The following is an 18,305-nucleotide window of genomic DNA, read 5'->3' on the forward strand; positions in this document are numbered from 1 at the left end:
TTCCCAATTTTAGTAGGAATAGTCTCTTTTCAGTACCATGGGCTTTTAACTTATAATAGCGAGATGACACCTGAGATCAAAAGTCAATTACATATTGCCTTCATCCTGCTGCAGTCCTACATCATTCCAAGGAAGCCGTAACTCCTCTCATTAACATCCAGGTGTAGTCTTACACCGAGGAACTGCCGGTACTGATAATTCGTCTTATATGATTAGTCCTTTAGTAATTACCTTACGTGGTCGCGACTGAGTATCATATAACGTGACCCCCGCCCGCTTCCAGTAAAACAACTTTTTTACTTTCTAGGGCCAAGTGTGCGTCACATACACCGCGGTGCGCCGTCAGACAATCGGGTCCATAAATTTGATCCCCCTCCACGAGTATATTTTCCTGCCACAACCGTCAGAGGCATCAACTGACTTAATTAGGAGCCAAACGAGCTCCCACCCCGATCGCCCACTGTATTATATCTCCCGTTTAATCGCATTAGTGATAATGGGGGGGGGTAGGTGGACCAGCACTGGCTTCTAATATCACTCTGCCTACAGATCTATGACTCCGAAAAGCATTTTCGCCGGGCATGAAAAATTATAGATATGGGTCTATGTAATCCATATCTGAAGGCGTCTTTTAACTTAGTTACCCGTCTGCATTACCTGAAAAGTAAGGGAAAATATTGATTTAATTCTGGACGCAAATTAGAAATTAGTACATATATATATATATATATATATATATATATATATATATATATATATATATATATATATATATATATAAACAATTTCAAGCTAACTTTCAAAATATAACATTGGCCTATTGTTCCTATTGCTGTGGGCCAGATACGCCCCGAACCAGCCGCTCCCCTAAACACAGTACTCCCAAAAAACTGGTACCGTCCATACCCAAATCTACAATTCCCCCCCTTTTTTCTTAATCATATCTTCTTTTTTTTGTCAGGCTCACAAGTCAACATACTTCAGCTAGGCTAATCTCATTACTATGTAAATAAGCAGGCGAAAATATAGGCGAAAATTGAAATGTATGTAGGCCGATTAAATGCAGCAAATGATCATTCGGCGTTAAACAGGCAAAAGAAAGCCTCCGATATTTGACGGCCAGTTTTCGTGTTAATCGCTGCACCCTTATTAGGATACACTGGTGGCCAAAAATGTGGAAACACTTCCAGTCTTTAGAGATAGCAGAACTTTATTCCAGTTACTTTTTAAATCGTCCATTGTATATTTGTAAACGTTCTTTGATTGTTTATAAACATTACCGCCCATATTCGTGTATTAATTCTTAAAGTGTAATGTCAAAATGCTAGGTGTTTCCTCAATTTTGGCCACTAGTGTATTCTTATTTGGACAGTTTCCCATATAGACACCTTATTTCATCATAACTGTAGTAACTTTGCCAGACCATTTATTTAGTTCTTATTAAGCTATTGGTGAAATAAATCATAGGCCTATGTAAATTGTGAATTGAAGTTTCTCGGTTAGGGCCATAAGAAGGGCGCGCCACACCCATTACATGGGGGTGACGTCACTCCCACCCGGGGCTGGGCTGATCATTAATTGCGGTGTCGGTAGCGCTGAGCGGAACCTCTGATCCCCGGATGAGATGTAGCCAAAGCCTGCGTTTGCAGTCAGGCTCACTGGCGGCGAAGTGACACGGACCGCTATACGCGCGGCTGCAGCCTCAGTCTAAAGCGAAGAGAAGAAGAACGAAAAGCAAAATGAAGCTTTCAGCACTATGGACAGCGCTCGGCGCGCTTATATATGGCACACAGCAAGTACGTCCAGGTAACTCATTTGTTCCACCGTTGTATAATCAGAATTAAAAACAGACATAGAAAAGGGTACTTTGAAGTTGCGGTAGTGTATTTTTCACTTTTCGGCGTGTTTTCATAACTTTGAATGGCAAATAGCCTAAATGCGCAGATACAGGCATTTCGGTTATTTTCTGTCATTATGCTCAATGTCATTGCATTTTGTGATGGAAAAATACAATTAGTTAGCCAAAAGCATTGGATCATGGATTAAATTGCGTTAGTTACCCACGTTGTGAAGTCCCGCTGCCTAACTATAGCGAAAAGAGTCACCTGCTTTCGTCTTAGTGAGAAGAACAGGAAACGGCAGCGGACGCTTCTCCAACGCCACCCTGGTCCGCCTCTCTGAGTATCTGAGCGCCGGCTATAAGAAAGGCGTGCGACCCGTCAGAGACTGGCGTCAGACAACCATGGTGGCCATCGACCTCATGGTGTACTCTATCTTAAGCGTGGTAAGTACCGTTCGCTCTTTAAGTCCGGATATACGACATTAATAACGTGACTCATAAACGTTGAACCTTCTGTTTTGCTATACAGGATGAAAAGAATCAGGTTTTAACAACATATGTATGGTACAGACAGGTAAGGTGTCGGAATTACATACGGTAAGAGTTTCAAAACAACATGACGACCAAAATTTAGGCTTTGGGTTTGAGACTGAACTATAACTTTACTGTATGACGTTACTGATTACAAACTTAACATTTTCATCCATTTATTTTGCTATGCACCATTGAAGCAAGTGTTTTTTATTGTTCAGCAATAAGTTAGGAATAGGAGTGACAGTTTTGAACCTGTAATCTATCACAAATACAAACCACTTACCACTGGACTATATACAGACCAGCACAGACACCCGAGCTCAATGAGAAACAGAGTCGCATCCCATCTCTAGGATTGAGGGTTCAGATCCCATCATCTGGGTGTTGATTGGCTTCCTTGAGGTCCACTGTTTTTTTTCCTGCATCCCGAAAACATGCAGTTTGAGTAGCTAGGACTCCAGGTCCTTCTACAGCCCTGACCAGCATAAGATGGATGGAGTTGTACTGGAAATCAAAAGTCCTAACTACTGGTGTTAACACTAAATAGGGGCAAAACCATAAGTCATTCAGTAATCTATATCTAAAATGAAAATGCACTCCCTCCAATATGGATACTTTATTTTAAAAGCAATGGGTGGATGAATTCCTCGTGTGGAACCCTGAAGACTTTGACGATGTGAAGCAAGTGTCCATTCCTACCACCAACATTTGGGTTCCAGACATTCTCATCAATGAGTTGTAAGTATGCTGCTCTTTTTGGTTATACCATATAAACAGTATATAAACAAGCATATGACAAGCATACGAACACATCACAGAGACTACAGCTATTGGAACCTGTTCCTTCACTTGACCCCATCCCACAATCTCTTGCAGTGTTGACGTGGGGAAGTCTCCTGATATTCCATACGTGTACGTGGGGCACAACGGATTGGTGCGCAACTACAAACCCATCCAGGTGGTGACGGCCTGCAGCCTGAACATCTATAACTTCCCGTTTGATGTGCAGAACTGCAGCCTCACCTTCCAGAGCTGGCTACACATCAGTAAGTACACATCACTATGCCCCGTATCTCCTGCTTTTTTTAGCCTACTCCATATATGGTAACAATGGTTTTCATCTAATTGGAATGTCAAACGAAACAAATCCAAACACTGTTAATGTTTCTCCCTATAAGTACCGACAGAATCATTACTACCCAAGGAAACGTTTTTAGGAATGAACCTTCACTTCTCTTGACATGGACCAACTGATAGGTTCCCTCCTCTTTCGCCTGTAGTCAATGATATTAACATCACCCTAATGAGGACCCCAGAAGAAGTCAAAGTGGACAAGAGTGTGTTCATGAACCAAGGAGAGTGGGAGCTGCTTCACATCCTGTCCAAGTATAAATCCTTCAGCATCGACGAGAATGACCATTATGCGGAAATGAAGTTTCACGTAAGGGAGTTTATCACGTCAAGGTGTTTCCACTCATCCTGGTCGCATTTGTCCACGACCAAAGAGGAGGCCCTACAAACTGTAAACTTTTCTTATAGGTTGTGATCCGACGGAGGCCCTTGTTCTACACCGTCAATCTCCTGCTGCCCAGCATCTTCCTCATGCTCATGGACATTGTGGGATTTTACCTGCCTCCCGACAGTGGAGAACGGGTCTCCTTCAAGATCACCCTGCTCCTGGGCTACTCCGTGTTCCTCATCATCGTGTCTGACACGCTGCCCGCCACGGCTATTGGGACGCCACTCATAGGTGACGTGCCATAAAGGTGGCTTTTCTGGGTCCTGCCCCAGGGAATTATGAGACTGATGGAGTAAAGAGAACATGGAACTGTCAGTGTTGGGCATTTCAGGACCAGAAACTACAAATGCAGACCAAGATTTTGTTTCTACCAACCAGCATAAAGAGTCATAATCACAGAGTATGTAACTGGTTGGTAGAAACAAAATCTTGGTCTGGATTTGTAGCGTCTGGACCCAAAATGTCCAACACTGGGAGCTGTAAACCATGAAAACTGTTTTTGTTGTGTTTTGTGATGTATACTTGATTGCATGTACAGTGGGGTGAGTTAGGGGCTGACAGTATTTATGTCTGAGGTCAGTCTCACCCTTTTCACCCTGAGTTGCCGTCTACCTTAATAACAGGCGTCTACTTCGTGGTCTGCATGGCCCTGCTGGTGATCAGCTTGACGGAGACGGTGCTAATTGTCCGCCTGGTGCACAAGCAAGACCTCCAGCCTCCGGTCCCTGACTGGGTGAAGCGCCTGGTCTTGGAGAAGGCTCCGCTGCTTCTCTGCATCCGGGACAAGCAGAAGTTCTGCCCCGCATTGTCTCGGGGGTCTGACCTGTCCCACTACGCAGATCACCACCTGAACACCAGTAGGAACCTGGGAGGGGGATGGGGAGGGGTATTGGGGTAAATAACCTTGGAGACAGTGATTTAGTGCAGGTGATGGAGGGTTAGATAGTATGGTAGCAGGGGCAGCGATGGGGATCTGGGAAGGGTGGGTGCAGATCAGGGGCAGATTAACTTCTCCAGGGGCCCTAGGCTGGCATGGCTAAAAGGCCCTGCAAGTTTGAAGCTGAAAGAGAAACTAAAATTATTAAACGATGCAGTGTCAATAATCTGTTAATTGGTGTGCCGGTGATACAACTTACCGAGGGAGTGGTGGCAAATTTTCTGGGTGGGGGTGTTTAACCATCACGATTTTCCTGAGGCCCTGTTTTGCTGGACGGGCCCCTGATTTGCCTCGGCCACTCAGCTGTAGCCTAGGATAGCTGATGCATTAATCTGGCCCTGGTTTAGAGGCCTGGGACTTGGAGGTGGGCTTGCTTGTAATGAATCATGATTTATTCGCGTGATGTGCTGGGTGATGCTGCCGCCGTACCGTGTCCCAGGCAGGTGCAACCACCGAAACTGTGACGGCGGGAAGGACTCGGAGCGCGGGCTGGGGCTGCTCCTGCCAGCAAGGGACAGCACCCCCGTCATGGACAGCATCCTGCTGGAGATCTCCTCCATCCGCCGGTTCCTGGATAGGCGGGACGAGAGCCGCGATATCGCCAAGGAGTGGCTGCAGGTGGGCTATGTGCTGGACGTTCTCCTCTTCCGTGTTTACCTGGTGGCCGTGCTGGCCTACAGCATCACCCTGGGGACGTTGTGGTCAGTCTGGCAGTACGCCTGAGCCCGCCGGCCGACCGGCCGGGTGCGAGCGAGGAGACGCGGCCAGCTCTAAAGTTCCTCGGGTCTCAGCTGGCGGAAAAGCTTCCATGGGGTCAACTTTGCCCCGAAACCCGAATTTCACAGCAGAACGGCGTCGTTGGAGAAGTGGAAGGAAACTGCAGCTCTAGATGATGCAGATTCATACAGACACATGTGCATTTATGGAGGATTTATGCAACAGCAGAAACGCTACATCTGTAGATCCAGGCGTGCGGAAAAAAAAAAATATCGAGCTTGACGGAAAGTATAAATGTACCTTTAAAAGATCACCACCGAAAAAGCAAAAAGATAAAAGAGGAAACTTGTACAGCCTTCCATTGCTGGGGTTTTGTAAATCAGCAAATTATGATTTTTTTGATACTTTGTTAACACTAAATGAAAATTAAATGTACATTTTAATATATGTTTAACAAGTATTTATAGAGACTATGCATACATATGCAGGGAGTCCGCATTAATGACTTGTGTGGAAACTGAAAATCTGTTTTCACACTTCAAGGCATTTAATAATAATTGTAGTAATAATAATAATAATAATAATAATAATAATACTAATAATAGTACCCTCAACCATTTCCTTAAGATTCAAGATCCTTAAGACTGATTTAACCTCCCCCCATTAAAACATTTATACCGTATTTATGGTTGTGAATATGTTAGTCGTGTCAGGCAATGATTAACATAGTTTTTCTTGCATTAACCATGATATAGCTGTCAACACAAATTTGCCGCTTAATTTTTAAAAAGATCTTTCTTGTTCGTGGCTTAAATATTGCAAGTGTGTGTGTGAGAGAAAGAGGTCAAATAGCTACAGGGCTTTGCTTCCAAGTCAGGTTTGTACGAGTCTGAGAAGGTTTGTGCTGCATCTCTGTCTTCTGAAGCTGAACTTACAGCTATAACGTTAGGCGAGGACCCAATGTTTTATTTTGAATAAACAAGCTGCCTTTAAATATTGAATATCTGGCCTGTTTCTGTCGAGCCGAGATGACAAGAACTATCGAAAGTGCGTAGAAACATTGATAGATGCGCGTATTTATCATCGGGGTAACTGTTCCTGCCTCTCTGACTGACACTAATGTACTAACTGGAAAGAGTTTACCTTGCTGAAAATGCACTCAGCGGGTGTGCGGTGATTGAATAAATGCCATCGACAGCGTCCATAATTAAAGCAAAAATCAGTTAAACAGTAAATGGGGCCATTGATCCCGGTACAATCAATGTAACTCCACACTCTCGTCTAAAAGGCTGCACGCAATCAGAGACTCTTCTCATTGGAATTTTTTAACGATTCAAAAACAGCACTCGACTCCCATCAGACGGTAACACCGATATGAGCCTCAGCACATTATAAAGCTTGTTATCAACGCACAGTCATGCAAAAGAAAAACTCATCTGTGTGTCAAGGCGCTATACTGGCGCGCGTTAATGAATCACAAAGAGCGCTGCTTATTTCTACGGTAATGTCGTACGCCGGCCGTGCAAAGTTAAAGCGAACTGAAATCAGGAATGTTTTTATATAATTTGAATAAAATGATAAATAGGCCTAGTAGTGACAAAATACAAGTAGCAATTGTAGGTGCATTGTGTTTGCATATACTCAACTATGCATTTTATGGTAAATACAGTAGAATCGAGTGGATAATTGCAAATAACCAGTAAGATGCGTGCTGCTTGCTACTAAAAAGTCTTGTCGAAAGTGTGTAAAGTTTTGATTTTTCAGGCTTGGAGACGCGAGCCGTTCGCAGGATGGGCGCGATACGGCGCCGCTCGCCTCCAATTCATTCTCCGAGCTCGTCTGAATCATAAAAGGGCACATAATGCAATCCAATTATAAACGTGCTCGTTTCAAACACAGATATTTAAGTCTCGGGATATAAGACTCAAACTGCCGTTAATCTGTGCCAACAGCATCTCTCCCCAGATAACAGGAAGGGCTGCATTTCAGCGCTGCGCCGCTGAATTGCGTCAGTTTGATACTGGTGTAAACACCTGACTGTCATACAGAGCAGTTCGCAGTCCCCATATAAACTAGATGCTTTTTGGTCTTAAAAACGGATTTAACAAAACCTAAGATGAAAACCGAATACGAAAGTATAGATTAAAAATAAATTGTTTATTTTACGAAATTATTTAGTAATTTATTTAGTATTCATGGACTTTGTTGCAGTCTGTTGCTGCTGGCTTGCTCGTTGTTATATATAACGATTTTCCATGGTTTCTGATGGATTACACAATACATTTTCGGGGCAAAGAAGCAATGTGGCCGTGAATTCAACTAACTAAACATTACGCATGTACTCAGGCTGTTTGGGAGTTTAGCCACTAGGGGGCCCCATCGCTGGCGTGGATGCTGGCATCCATAGGAAAAGCAGCTCCGCCTTTAAACTGTTTAAACGTTGCCCTAATCCGGCCTGTATCGATCCCGACTCAAAACCCTGCGCTACATTTTCAAAGTGAACACTATTCCCCGGTGTGCGTTTCAGAACAATCACTAACCTTTAATAATAATAATATTATTAATAATAACATGCCTAATGTAATGTAAACGTGAGCTTTCCATTTTTTTCTGGGGTGTTTCGCCATTCAGTAAATATAAGAGGCCACACTGCGATTCGCTGTAAAACACGATCCGCTTCGTTTGTGCGGAGCTGCGACCACATGAGAAGCCGCCACAGTCGTCGGTTTGGCTTCGGCATCGGTAGGAACCAAATGATCCCTGAACCCGCACGCCCCTCAACACACACGGTACTCCCGCAGGATTGGTAGGGACGCGTCCGTACCCAAACATACGCCCATGGTCACAGTCCTACTTAGATACTCACAATACTAATAATGTTTTTAAGAAAACACACAAAACTAAACCTTCCACCTGTATCAATCTGAAAGTGGCATGTATATATAATACATGGCATGATTTTTTAAATATTCAAAAGCTGACGAAAAATGCAAGAAATTCTAAGGGGCTCTATTCCAATGTGTATGATTCCTTAACTTTGACGGTATTATTTAATCAGTGTATTATACTTATTCTGTATGACACACACATACATGTTTGTATTCATATATTTGTGGGAACCATCCATTGATTACTATGGGGGAAAACTATTCTCAGCAACAACTACCTTAAACCCTACCCTGCTCTAACTTTAACCATAAGGAACCAAGCAAAATACAAGACTTTTGACATGTTTAGATTGCTGTCACAGATTTTTATAAAACTGACTTTCCCCTTGTGGGGACCGAAAAAATGGTCCCCAAAAATGTCAAAATAACAGGTTTTTATCACTTTGTAACTTATACATAATACACACAGTCCATTAATATATCACACCAAACAAATTTTTTTGATTGCAGGAACAGACTTTTGTAAAAAAAATTTTTTGTAAAAGAGTTTTTCCTTGTGGGGACCAGAAAAATACACCCACAAGGTAAGTAGTATCAGGTTTTTATTAGATTGTGGGGACATAGGCTCCCCTTTATGTAATACATACAAATACTCTCTCTCTCTCTCTCTCTCTCTCTCTCTCCCTCACTCACTCACACACACACACACACACAGAAAAAGACAATCAAAAAGAGAAAACGCACCACATGTACACAGCTACATCCAAAACATCATCATTTCATTATAAAGCACCATCTTCATCCATCCCGATTCCTTTTTCCATCAAGGACATCATAAGCACAACATGCCAGCCGCCACACACACCCGCACAAACACAGAGTCGCTGGGGGAAAAAATGTTGCTAAGAGTAGAGAACGAAAACTGACTTCTAGGCCGACGTAGAAAGGGATGTTTTGTTTCGGAGTGCGGCTGTTGCGGTAATTGGCCGTCGAGGGCCGAGGCCTTTGCAGGGAGCTCTTCAGGCGAGGCAGCCTACGGCCGTAGCCAGTCAGCGAGCACAATTATGGGGATTTGGGGGAAGGCCGGTTCCCCTTTCACTGTGCCACTGTCTAAACGCTTTTCTAACCATTAGATCATATCTGGGTCAAAGAGCACACAGAGATGGGACCCCCTGGCTGCGACACAAAGCCTATTCAAGGCCACAAACCATTCAGCCGGCGATTCTCACCCACAGCTGATGGGCTCCGGCGGGCCCCACCGGACCCCGCCGACCACGTCCGCCAAATGAGGCTCTTTCTAATAAAAGGCCTGACGTCCGAAATAGGGACACAGCCAAGGAGCCCCTGCCCCCCCCCGCCACCACCAGCCACTCGCCCGCTCATGCCCAGCCCCCGCCCCCGGCGTCTGTCCGGCTTCACCCCGTGGACAGCGAGGTGTGAAAGGCCTAAGCCTCTGGGGGGCTGGGGGGGGCGGTGAGGTCAAGGCCCCCGTTATGCGCAGCAGGTCCCCAAAGCACTCATGGCAAGCAGCGGGCGGCCCGTACACATCTGAGGCGGTCCGGCGGGCCTTGGGGTCCGTGTTTGCGCTCAACAGAAGGCAGAGTTTTTTCTTTTTGCATTTATGAGCCTCTTAAGGCTTCTTGCGACGCCGCTGCCGTCCGCGTGGGCGTGTGAGCAATCCTCTTTTAAACAGGCCGGGAAAAGCCTGAAATGTGTATCCTGGGATCAATGAAGCGGGATAAATCACCTCAAGATTCCCGCCTTTGTCCGCAGATTTACAGATGCCACTTGGAATGTAGCACACAGATTATGTAATGCACACAGAATGCATGATGCAAAAAAATATGTATGAATATCCCTCGCAGTCTGTACCAGATAAGTGGTTGGGAGAAGGAGGGGATGTATGTATATAAACCTGCATTTGGTTTACGTGTCGTGTTTGGTGTTTGTTGTTAAAACCATGATATGAAAAACATAAACATCCATAAATGCTCATGCGAGCGGCCGCAGGATGATGCGCCATCCATCCGCAACGATGCACGGCGTCACGACAGCAGCGGCGACTGGCCCCCGACCCCTCGGCGCTGCCATGAAATCAAACGGAGAAAAATAGACGGTGAAATGTTAAGGTCTAAACATTAGCAAGACGACGTGAAGGGGTGGCGGCAGTAAGGTGTCCACGCGTGGAGGGGTTCGAGATGGCGGTAGAGAGAATTCTAGAAGCATCTAAAGAATCAGAAGCTAAGCAACATGGGAAAAGGACTCCTAGAAGTAAGAAAGGGGGAGGTACTGAGCCAGTGTTTCACTTACCGTGATTAACGGGAGGGGGGAACAGAAATGTGATACAGACCATTTCATTGTGGGGGGGGCTTTTCAGGATGTGGATCTCCTGCCCAACACTGCCGTCCCAAGCATCCACATAGTATTAAGGGGCCCATCGCAAGGTCAAAGGTCACAGTGTATATAATAAGGACTATAAGGAAGTCAGTGGATTAATACTAAGAGTTAGAAATGTACTGAAATGCTGCTTTTTTTATTTTATTTTTTTAAGGGAAGCTCAACATCAGCTTCAACCGGTAAAGCTGAGGTTCAGAATCATAGCACTGAAACAACCCCAAAAGCCTTCATCCATCATGCAAGAAACTCAGACAGACTTTTTCCGGAGGGAAGCCGTCGTACGCGCAAGTCGGACAGGATGAGGAAAAACTAACAGTAGGGGACTTGGCTCGCTTGGAGCTGGGGAGCACTGTTGCCCTGGTGGGTGGAAGCAGCGGCACTGGTGTTCTTCCGGCACGTTCCCCTCGGATGGGGGAGGGCCACGTTGCAACGGTAGCTTGGCGCGGTCCCCGCCGCTCGAGCATTGGGTGCAGCACGCGGCCGGCACGATCGGCCAAACAGAAATCTTATCTGACAGCGGCATAGCGGCGGACTGATCAACCGCAGATGAAACGCGCTATGCTTAACAGATGTCTCTGGCAGGGGAGCTCAAGCACAGCGGATTGGCTTCGATTCCCAGCTGCCCTTTTGCACCTCGGCCAGCAGGTGGGGGTAATGGACAGTACAGCAGGCTTGACTGAACACGTCTTCTTACATTTCCGAACCCATCGATACCGTCAATGTGCACGTCATCGCAATGTACCCAGCAGGTCGTCGATAAACAACGTCCAACGGCGAGACACTTTATATATTTCTACCAAACAGCACTCTAACATTTTTCAGACTTCAGTCGTCCTTAAGAATTGCTGAAGGTAACAACCGATAACGTTTCCATGCATATAACCCATTCATTTGGGGGGGGGGAAAAGATTTTAGGAAAAAAAAACAATATGCAACACTGAGCTGTTTCTCGCTAAGCAATGCTGCAGCTTCAAAACTTGCAGTGAGAGGCAGTGGGGTGGCTGAAAGGCCTCAGTGTCTCGCCGCCGGAACGAGGCGAGGCGGGGAAAAAAAAATAAAAGAAAGTCTCAGGATGTGCGATGCATCTTCATTTGTCAGCTGTGACTGCCTTCCCTGGCACCCTGTCATGGCTGTTACTTTTATTTACAGAGGCGTCTTTTGAGGGCGATTCCCCAGGTACTCTGCAATGCAAAAAACGGGTGCAAGAATCCACACGTGCGCACGCGCGCACACACACACAAACAAAGTCCTGTTTACTTCTTGTGCTTTTAAGGATAACTGGAGATGACAGTTGCCATTTAATGGAATTAATATCAGGTGCACCAGAATGGTATCAGCACATACGCATCTTAAAATTATATGAATTTTAATGCTGCATCGTTTAGCTAGGCCAGATCATACGGAAATAGCATTCTCATTAAAACAGAAAGACAACACATTAGAAAACACAGACTTCAGATCCATTTTTATTTTTTTTCTAACTGCAGATTTAAGGTATACAACTGAACATTGTTATTTTCTTATGAGACTTATAAATAAAAATACAAAAAAAAAGTTCACTACAAAACAATCTACTGTTAGTAGGATGTAAAAAATATTTTCTTTCGCTATTGAAGGCACAAACTTCACTTAGTGACAACATGGAGAGGGAAACCTGCAGCATGAAATCTCTTTTATTTATTTTTTTTTCACACTCCATCAGAGAACACTGAAATGTTACAAAGAGACGTGTCTGATCTACACTGAAGGGAAAAAAAAAAACGAAACAAAAAAAATATATTAACCAAAACTGAGAAACTGATGCTGGAATTTTCAGCACTGTCGTTGCAGAGCAGCGCTTCAGAACACCACGGTATCTGTGCTGGAGGAGACAAAGGGACCCCGCAAAGCTGTAATGCAAATTAAGTTTATACAAATGACAAAGAGAAGGGAGAAAAAAAAAAACAATTGGGCACCTTCTAAGATCAAGCTAAGAGTAGGTGCTGAGGTAGACGTAACTCTAGCAATTCAAATAATGATAGAAACACTTTTCTCAAAATACCAAGCAACTTGACTGGCACTTGTGCTGTAACCACAAGAAAAAAAAATATATTTTATATATATATATATAAAATATATATATATAAAATAATATATAAATCACAGACAAGCCAAAAAAGGAGGGAAAAAAGCTTAGTCACATAGAAAGCTTCGTTATACTTGGTCCGACAGGGCAATTGGTCCTCAGTGCTAATATATTTATATACTTTAAATCAAAAGGAAAAAAAAAAGCAGAATGTCTCGGTACTTTGTGAGTTGAACAGCTTAGTCTAGACCTCGATGGCACATGCATGTCAACACTGCATGAAATGGCTACTGGTTCTAACACACCACACTGGAAACACAGTGAAGTCCAACGCAGGGATGCCATGACAGGCTTTTCCGATACTCGTGCACGATGTCGAGTATTTTTAATTTTTTTTTCCCCTCAACCTATAGGGTGCCGAGTGGGTCACCCCCCCATCCCCTCTTGGTAAGAGTGGCAAAAACGTAACGGGGGGAGGAGTTGGCCTGATTCCGAGGCTCCCGAAAGCACAGCTTTAGAATAGAACCATCACATATTTCAGGTCAGGAATGTCATCCATGTCAACACTTGGATATTTCTGTTTTTCTTGTTATGGCATCAAGCCCAACAAATACACGCGCACACACACACACACACACACACGTTTCACCCCCCCCCCATATCACACTGACAGTAATGGTGCTTTTGGTGTTCAGGCGACGGCCAGACAATGAGGTGACTCACTCATAGCTATTACTGAGGGGCTTCCTGCTAAAGCCACTTTCTCTTCCCTCCAAAATCAGCTTCAACACATTTAACTTCAAGAGGAAAGAAAAGAAAATAAATTGTCACTAAAGTGGCCCAGAAAAAGAATGGGGGGTGGGGCGGGTAAACACTGTCCTGGGCTATCATGGCACCCTGCTCAGACTGGTGACACTATTTATTTTCATTTGAAAATACAGAAAGTAAGCAGATAGAAATGGACATTTTGTAGAACAGCTCCATTTTAGGCACAAAGATATTACAGAAACAGAGTAACATTGCGGGAAGAACTATATCAACGCCAACATTTTCTTCAACGCATTTCGAGGAAAAGAGGCCCGAGAACGGCATTTAATTTTGTATCCAATTAGTGCATTCGTCAGACAGACGTGGATCACGAGCACACATGTTCACACGCACGTGCATGCACGCACAAAAACACACGCAAACACACACGCCTACAGATACAAAAAGGTTCAGTAAGTGATGAGAGCATTCTGAACATACACCCGCTAAAAAAAAAAATATATTAAAATAAAAACAAAAAAAATGACTGACAGGTCGTTCTTTGACCTGTGGCGTACGCTTGCGATTGGCAGAAAGAGTAAACTTTCTGTCTTTCAGTTTCTCTTATTTGCATGTCATTTAATATCGTAAGAGGGAACCCCTCGATTCACAGTGTTTACAAGAAAACGGTAAGCAACCAAATGAACCCCCCCCCCCACCCCAACTCTACCACCAACCCTTCTTTATTTTTCAATTATTCAAGTAAAAAATTAAATTGTAATGTTTGACAAAGTGTTAGGCGACGTGGCTGGCAGCCAGCCTCGGCGCTCCCCGATTAACTCCGAGAGAATTTCGTAACAGGCAGATTTGTGGCGGAGAGATTTAGTCCTTCACCTACAATGCATTGACATCCAGAAAGCAACACGTAATACTACATCATTTTCACACAACGTTTATGTCCAACAATACAAAAAGAGGCACAGGGCAAAACATTTAAGTCAACCCAGAAATAACAATGTAAAAAAAAAACAAAAATAATAAAACAAAAACAAAAATAGTTTATATATATATATAAATGTTTGCCCCGCTGAAAAACTTGACAAATGGAGAAAGACTGACACTTAATACAAAAATATCACAACTTTATATATCAAATGGCCTCTGTTGGCTCTTGCTCAGGAATACACTCGGATCGAAAAACTGTCGACCAATTTTTTTTTTTCATCTTTTTTTTCTTCTTTGATTACCACTTGCAGTCCAAATTGTCCAACGCACACCGCATTGCTGCATATATAACCCTTAGTGGTTCAGAATTCACGAACCTTCTTCACATTACAAAACTACAATTCTATTCACATATTTTTTCAAGTTTACTGCCTTTTTTTTGTTTAGACTCGCTTGAAAGTACTATCATTTCACTACTGCCTCCCAGGTCAACTGATAATCCATTCTTAAGGCTTCAAAATCTCTTATCCACCCTTAAGTTCAAAGGTTAGAAGGGGACAATGAAGGAAAAGACCATTAAAAAAACAAAAAAAAAAAAAAAAACTTCCTTCCATTTCCTATCGATCACTAGTTTCTATAACCCTTTATATAAATGTCACTAACAGACAAAAAAAAAATCACTTGAAAGTTAAGCGTGAGATGAAGTCGCAGTGACACCACGATGCGAAATGCAAGTAGAACTCAATGCTTTCACAAACGAAAACAACAACTTAGAGGTAGCTTTCATAACGACAACAAAACCCCGAGCTCTTCGAACAAAAGCAGGGCTTTGCTTTATAAACAAAAACAATACCAATTTTGGTAACAATAATGCACAGAATACATGACAAAAATACACATTTTCCCCCCACCGCAGCGGCACTTAACTCCTTATTTCCCAATGATATATCACCTTTTCATACATTACACACAAGCACGCACTCACACAACAAATAAAAAAAAATACAAGCAGATGAGGTCACGAAAAACGAGGTAATTCAAGTACAATGTGCTGAAAACACACCAAGTTCAAATAAACATATACAAAGCAAAGAAAAAAATATATAAAGAGTTTTTTTTCTTTTTCTTTTCTCTCTTTCCAGGTCACGCCTCGGGGAGGCTGGGCTGGCGAAAGCCTTCACGTAGCTTGCGAGACGCATGCTAACACTGGTCGTTTTTTTTCGGCAGGCAGTGGCCGTGAGCACAGCGAGTCCTTTTGGTCTCTGTCGTATTGGCATTAAAAGAGCATCCGTATGTGCATGTGCGCGTCCGCACGCGTGTCTAAAAAGGACCACAGGCCTGAATCAGTCCACGGCACCTTCTCAAGGATCGGCTTGTGGTTTTTCCACTGTGACTTGGAGATCCTGACTGAATTATTCTTAAAAAACAATATATATGAAAGTGAGAAATAAACGTGAACACTAGCAGTCCATACTCGGTGCGAAAATACGGAAAAAAAGAGCAATAAACCAGTACAGTCCTGTTTCAGCCACCCAGCAGTTTCAAAAACTCAAAACTGAAAGGCTCTTGTCCTAATTTAATGAATGCTGTGCAAAGCGATGACGAATGATATATAATGATACATCGTCAAAGGCTTAAAAGAATAATAGCAATACATTTAGGGGCTCATCTGAACAGTGGGTGAACCACTTTCCCAGATAAGCCTGAGCGCAAATGAAAACTTGCACTCAGGTTTATGTGAAGACCTCAACTTAACCGATCGATGTTCTCGACCTATCCGGCAGCTGGTACTGCAAGCCTGTAGAGTGCACGGATTTTTCAACATGTCCAGGACACGGCGTTTCGTTTCCAAAAAGGATTACACAGGTTTCTGCGGCCCACAGCCCCACGGGACGCTTTGCTGTGTGGGCCTTGGTGCTGGGGTGAATTCTTCCCTGTCTGTGAACTTACCACTGCCAGAGGGTTAAGTGCTCGGTGTCCTTGTCAGGTACAGCTGCAGGGAATATGCTTTTTAACCAGAAGTGGGCCTTACCGGGACTCACGGAAACAGCAGCGTGGGTTTGGGCCAGCTTAGGACCGAAGGCCCAGAAACGTTTATTATTTAGTTTTTGTCTTTTTTTTTTTTTTTTTTTTTTTGAATGGTGGCATCCCAGCCTGAAGTCCAAATTTTGCCCAGCGACAGCCAGGGCAAAAGACGAAACAAAAAGAGGAAATAAACAAAAAAAAAATTGGAAGAGAGGGGGATCACACCCATACCTCCAGCGTCCGCATTCATGCAGTCGGCCTCCTGGTAGTAGTGGCCTGGGTGAGGATGGGGGACATCATCCTGGAGGGGCTGGCAGAGCCCAAGCCAACAGAGGGGCCCCTGGTGACTCTCAGGACCCCCATGGTCCAAGGTCCTTGCGTATAGCGACGACGACGACGACGATGAAACAAGAATATTTTCGGCATGGATACACTTACACATAAAATGACATCACTGGGTCACTCCCCGCTGCCTCTCCTCCCACCTCAGACTCCCCCCCCCCCCCCGCCACATCTTTCCTCACCCCGCCCAACCTGTCCATCCATCCATCCATCCATCAATGGTGTGCGTCTGCCAGTCTCTCCCTCCTCTTCCGTTTCGATCCAACCCATTTCTCGAGTCATCACGTCGAGTTCTCATCCCACCGATCCCCCAAACCCCTCCGCCCCCCCCCACTTCAGACATAGCATAGGTATAGGTAGGTCTTCTCGATCCTCCAGTCTGGCGGGATGTCCTCGGGCTTGTGGCCCTTCATGTGCTTCTGCATGGCGGACAGGCTGGGGCAGTACTCCAGGCAGATGGTGCACTGGTAGGGCGAGGCGCCGTTGTGCGTGCGCAGGTGCTTGATCATGGCCGAATAGTCCCGCGAGCGCTGGTGGCACAGCTTGCACTCGAACGGCTTCTCACCTGCAAGCGACAGTGGCGGAAGCTGGGTTACAAGGGCCTGCCCTGGGGGCTTGGCTGTGGCGGACAGCACGCATATTAATGCCACCTTGACTTTACCTGTTAGAGTGTAGCTAGCCCACAGTGCATGTTCCGCTAAATTACATCAAATCACATTATTAAGCTAAAAGATACCCCTTATGATGTCACTGATACATAAACAAGACTGTGTGTGTGTGTGTGTGTGTGTGTATATATATATATATAAAAATATAAAACAATTTCATTAATATATTTTACTTACAAATGTTTTAGATAGCATGAATTAAATCATAACAGAATGTCACTGTTAACATGAGAAGTATTTTTCTTTGTGTTTATTAGAAGCATTTAATGCTGCTGTTGCTGTATGAAACCAACAGGAATCTGTTGCTGAAAGGTGAGCGGAGGAGCGGCCTGCTGGATCGATGCCTCCCGACCGCGGGTCGCGTGGCGCCTTTGTCATCTCACAGACCCTCCCACCCCTCACTTGGCAGGGCATGCTGGGCCACAGAAAAAGTTCATATTTGCCGTTCTCTGCGGCACGCACTCCCCCCCCCCCCCCCCACCCCCCACCCGCAGGCGGACACACAGCACCGGGCGAGCCGTAACGACACTGTAAACAGGAAGGCTGCGCGCATCGCTGCCGCCGCCTAATGAATTGCAAATGCAACCCAAATATTGATCGAGCATCGACGGAGGCCGCTGCTGTCGAAGTCCCATCATGCTGGCCCCCTTTTGTGCGCTGTGGCCTTTGACTGTGCGCTTG

At 44.6% G+C, this 18,305-nt stretch overlaps 2 protein-coding genes across 6 annotated transcripts in view; one reads left to right on the forward strand and one right to left on the reverse strand.

Annotated features, from left to right (window-relative positions):
• The first annotated feature begins 1,633 nt into the window (after positions 1 to 1,633).
• On the forward strand, positions 1,634 to 6,084 carry LOC111844803 (5-hydroxytryptamine receptor 3A-like). The gene is made up of 9 exons (XM_023813615.1): positions 1,634 to 1,806; positions 2,121 to 2,284; positions 2,370 to 2,414; positions 3,003 to 3,112; positions 3,251 to 3,420; positions 3,655 to 3,815; positions 3,914 to 4,124; positions 4,517 to 4,750; positions 5,270 to 6,084. The coding sequence occupies exons 1-9, from the start codon at positions 1,740 to 1,742 to the stop codon at positions 5,551 to 5,553; spliced, it is 1,446 nt and encodes a 481-aa protein (XP_023669383.1). The 5' UTR covers positions 1,634 to 1,739; the 3' UTR covers positions 5,554 to 6,084.
• Positions 6,085 to 12,270: 6,186 nt separating this feature from the next.
• Positions 12,271 to 18,305, reverse strand: part of zbtb16a (zinc finger and BTB domain containing 16a) — a 91,453-nt gene continuing 85,418 nt past the window's right edge. For all 5 annotated transcript variants that reach the window (XM_023813612.2, XM_023813608.2, XM_023813609.2 and 2 more), the window contains exon 7: positions 12,271 to 17,521. In XM_023813612.2, the coding sequence (XP_023669380.1) occupies positions 17,292 to 17,521 (230 nt within the window). In that variant the 3' untranslated portion in view covers positions 12,271 to 17,291. The remainder of the gene's footprint in view (positions 17,522 to 18,305) is intronic.

This window comes from Paramormyrops kingsleyae, chromosome 18 (genome assembly GCF_048594095.1).
Source record: "Paramormyrops kingsleyae isolate MSU_618 chromosome 18, PKINGS_0.4, whole genome shotgun sequence".
Taxonomy (NCBI): domain Eukaryota; kingdom Metazoa; phylum Chordata; class Actinopteri; order Osteoglossiformes; family Mormyridae; genus Paramormyrops; species Paramormyrops kingsleyae.

Bases quoted from the DNA above. Each gene is read 5' to 3' on its own strand.
- LOC111844803 (XM_023813615.1), top strand. From the start codon at position 1,740: ATGAAGCTTTCAGCACTATGGACAGCGCTCGGCGCGCTTATATATGGC. The intron at 3,421-3,654 runs GTAAGTACACAT...TTTCGCCTGTAG, and splicing joins CCAGAGCTGGCTACACATCA to TCAATGATATTAACATCACC. The intron at 4,125-4,516 runs GTGACGTGCCAT...CCTTAATAACAG, and splicing joins TATTGGGACGCCACTCATAG to GCGTCTACTTCGTGGTCTGC.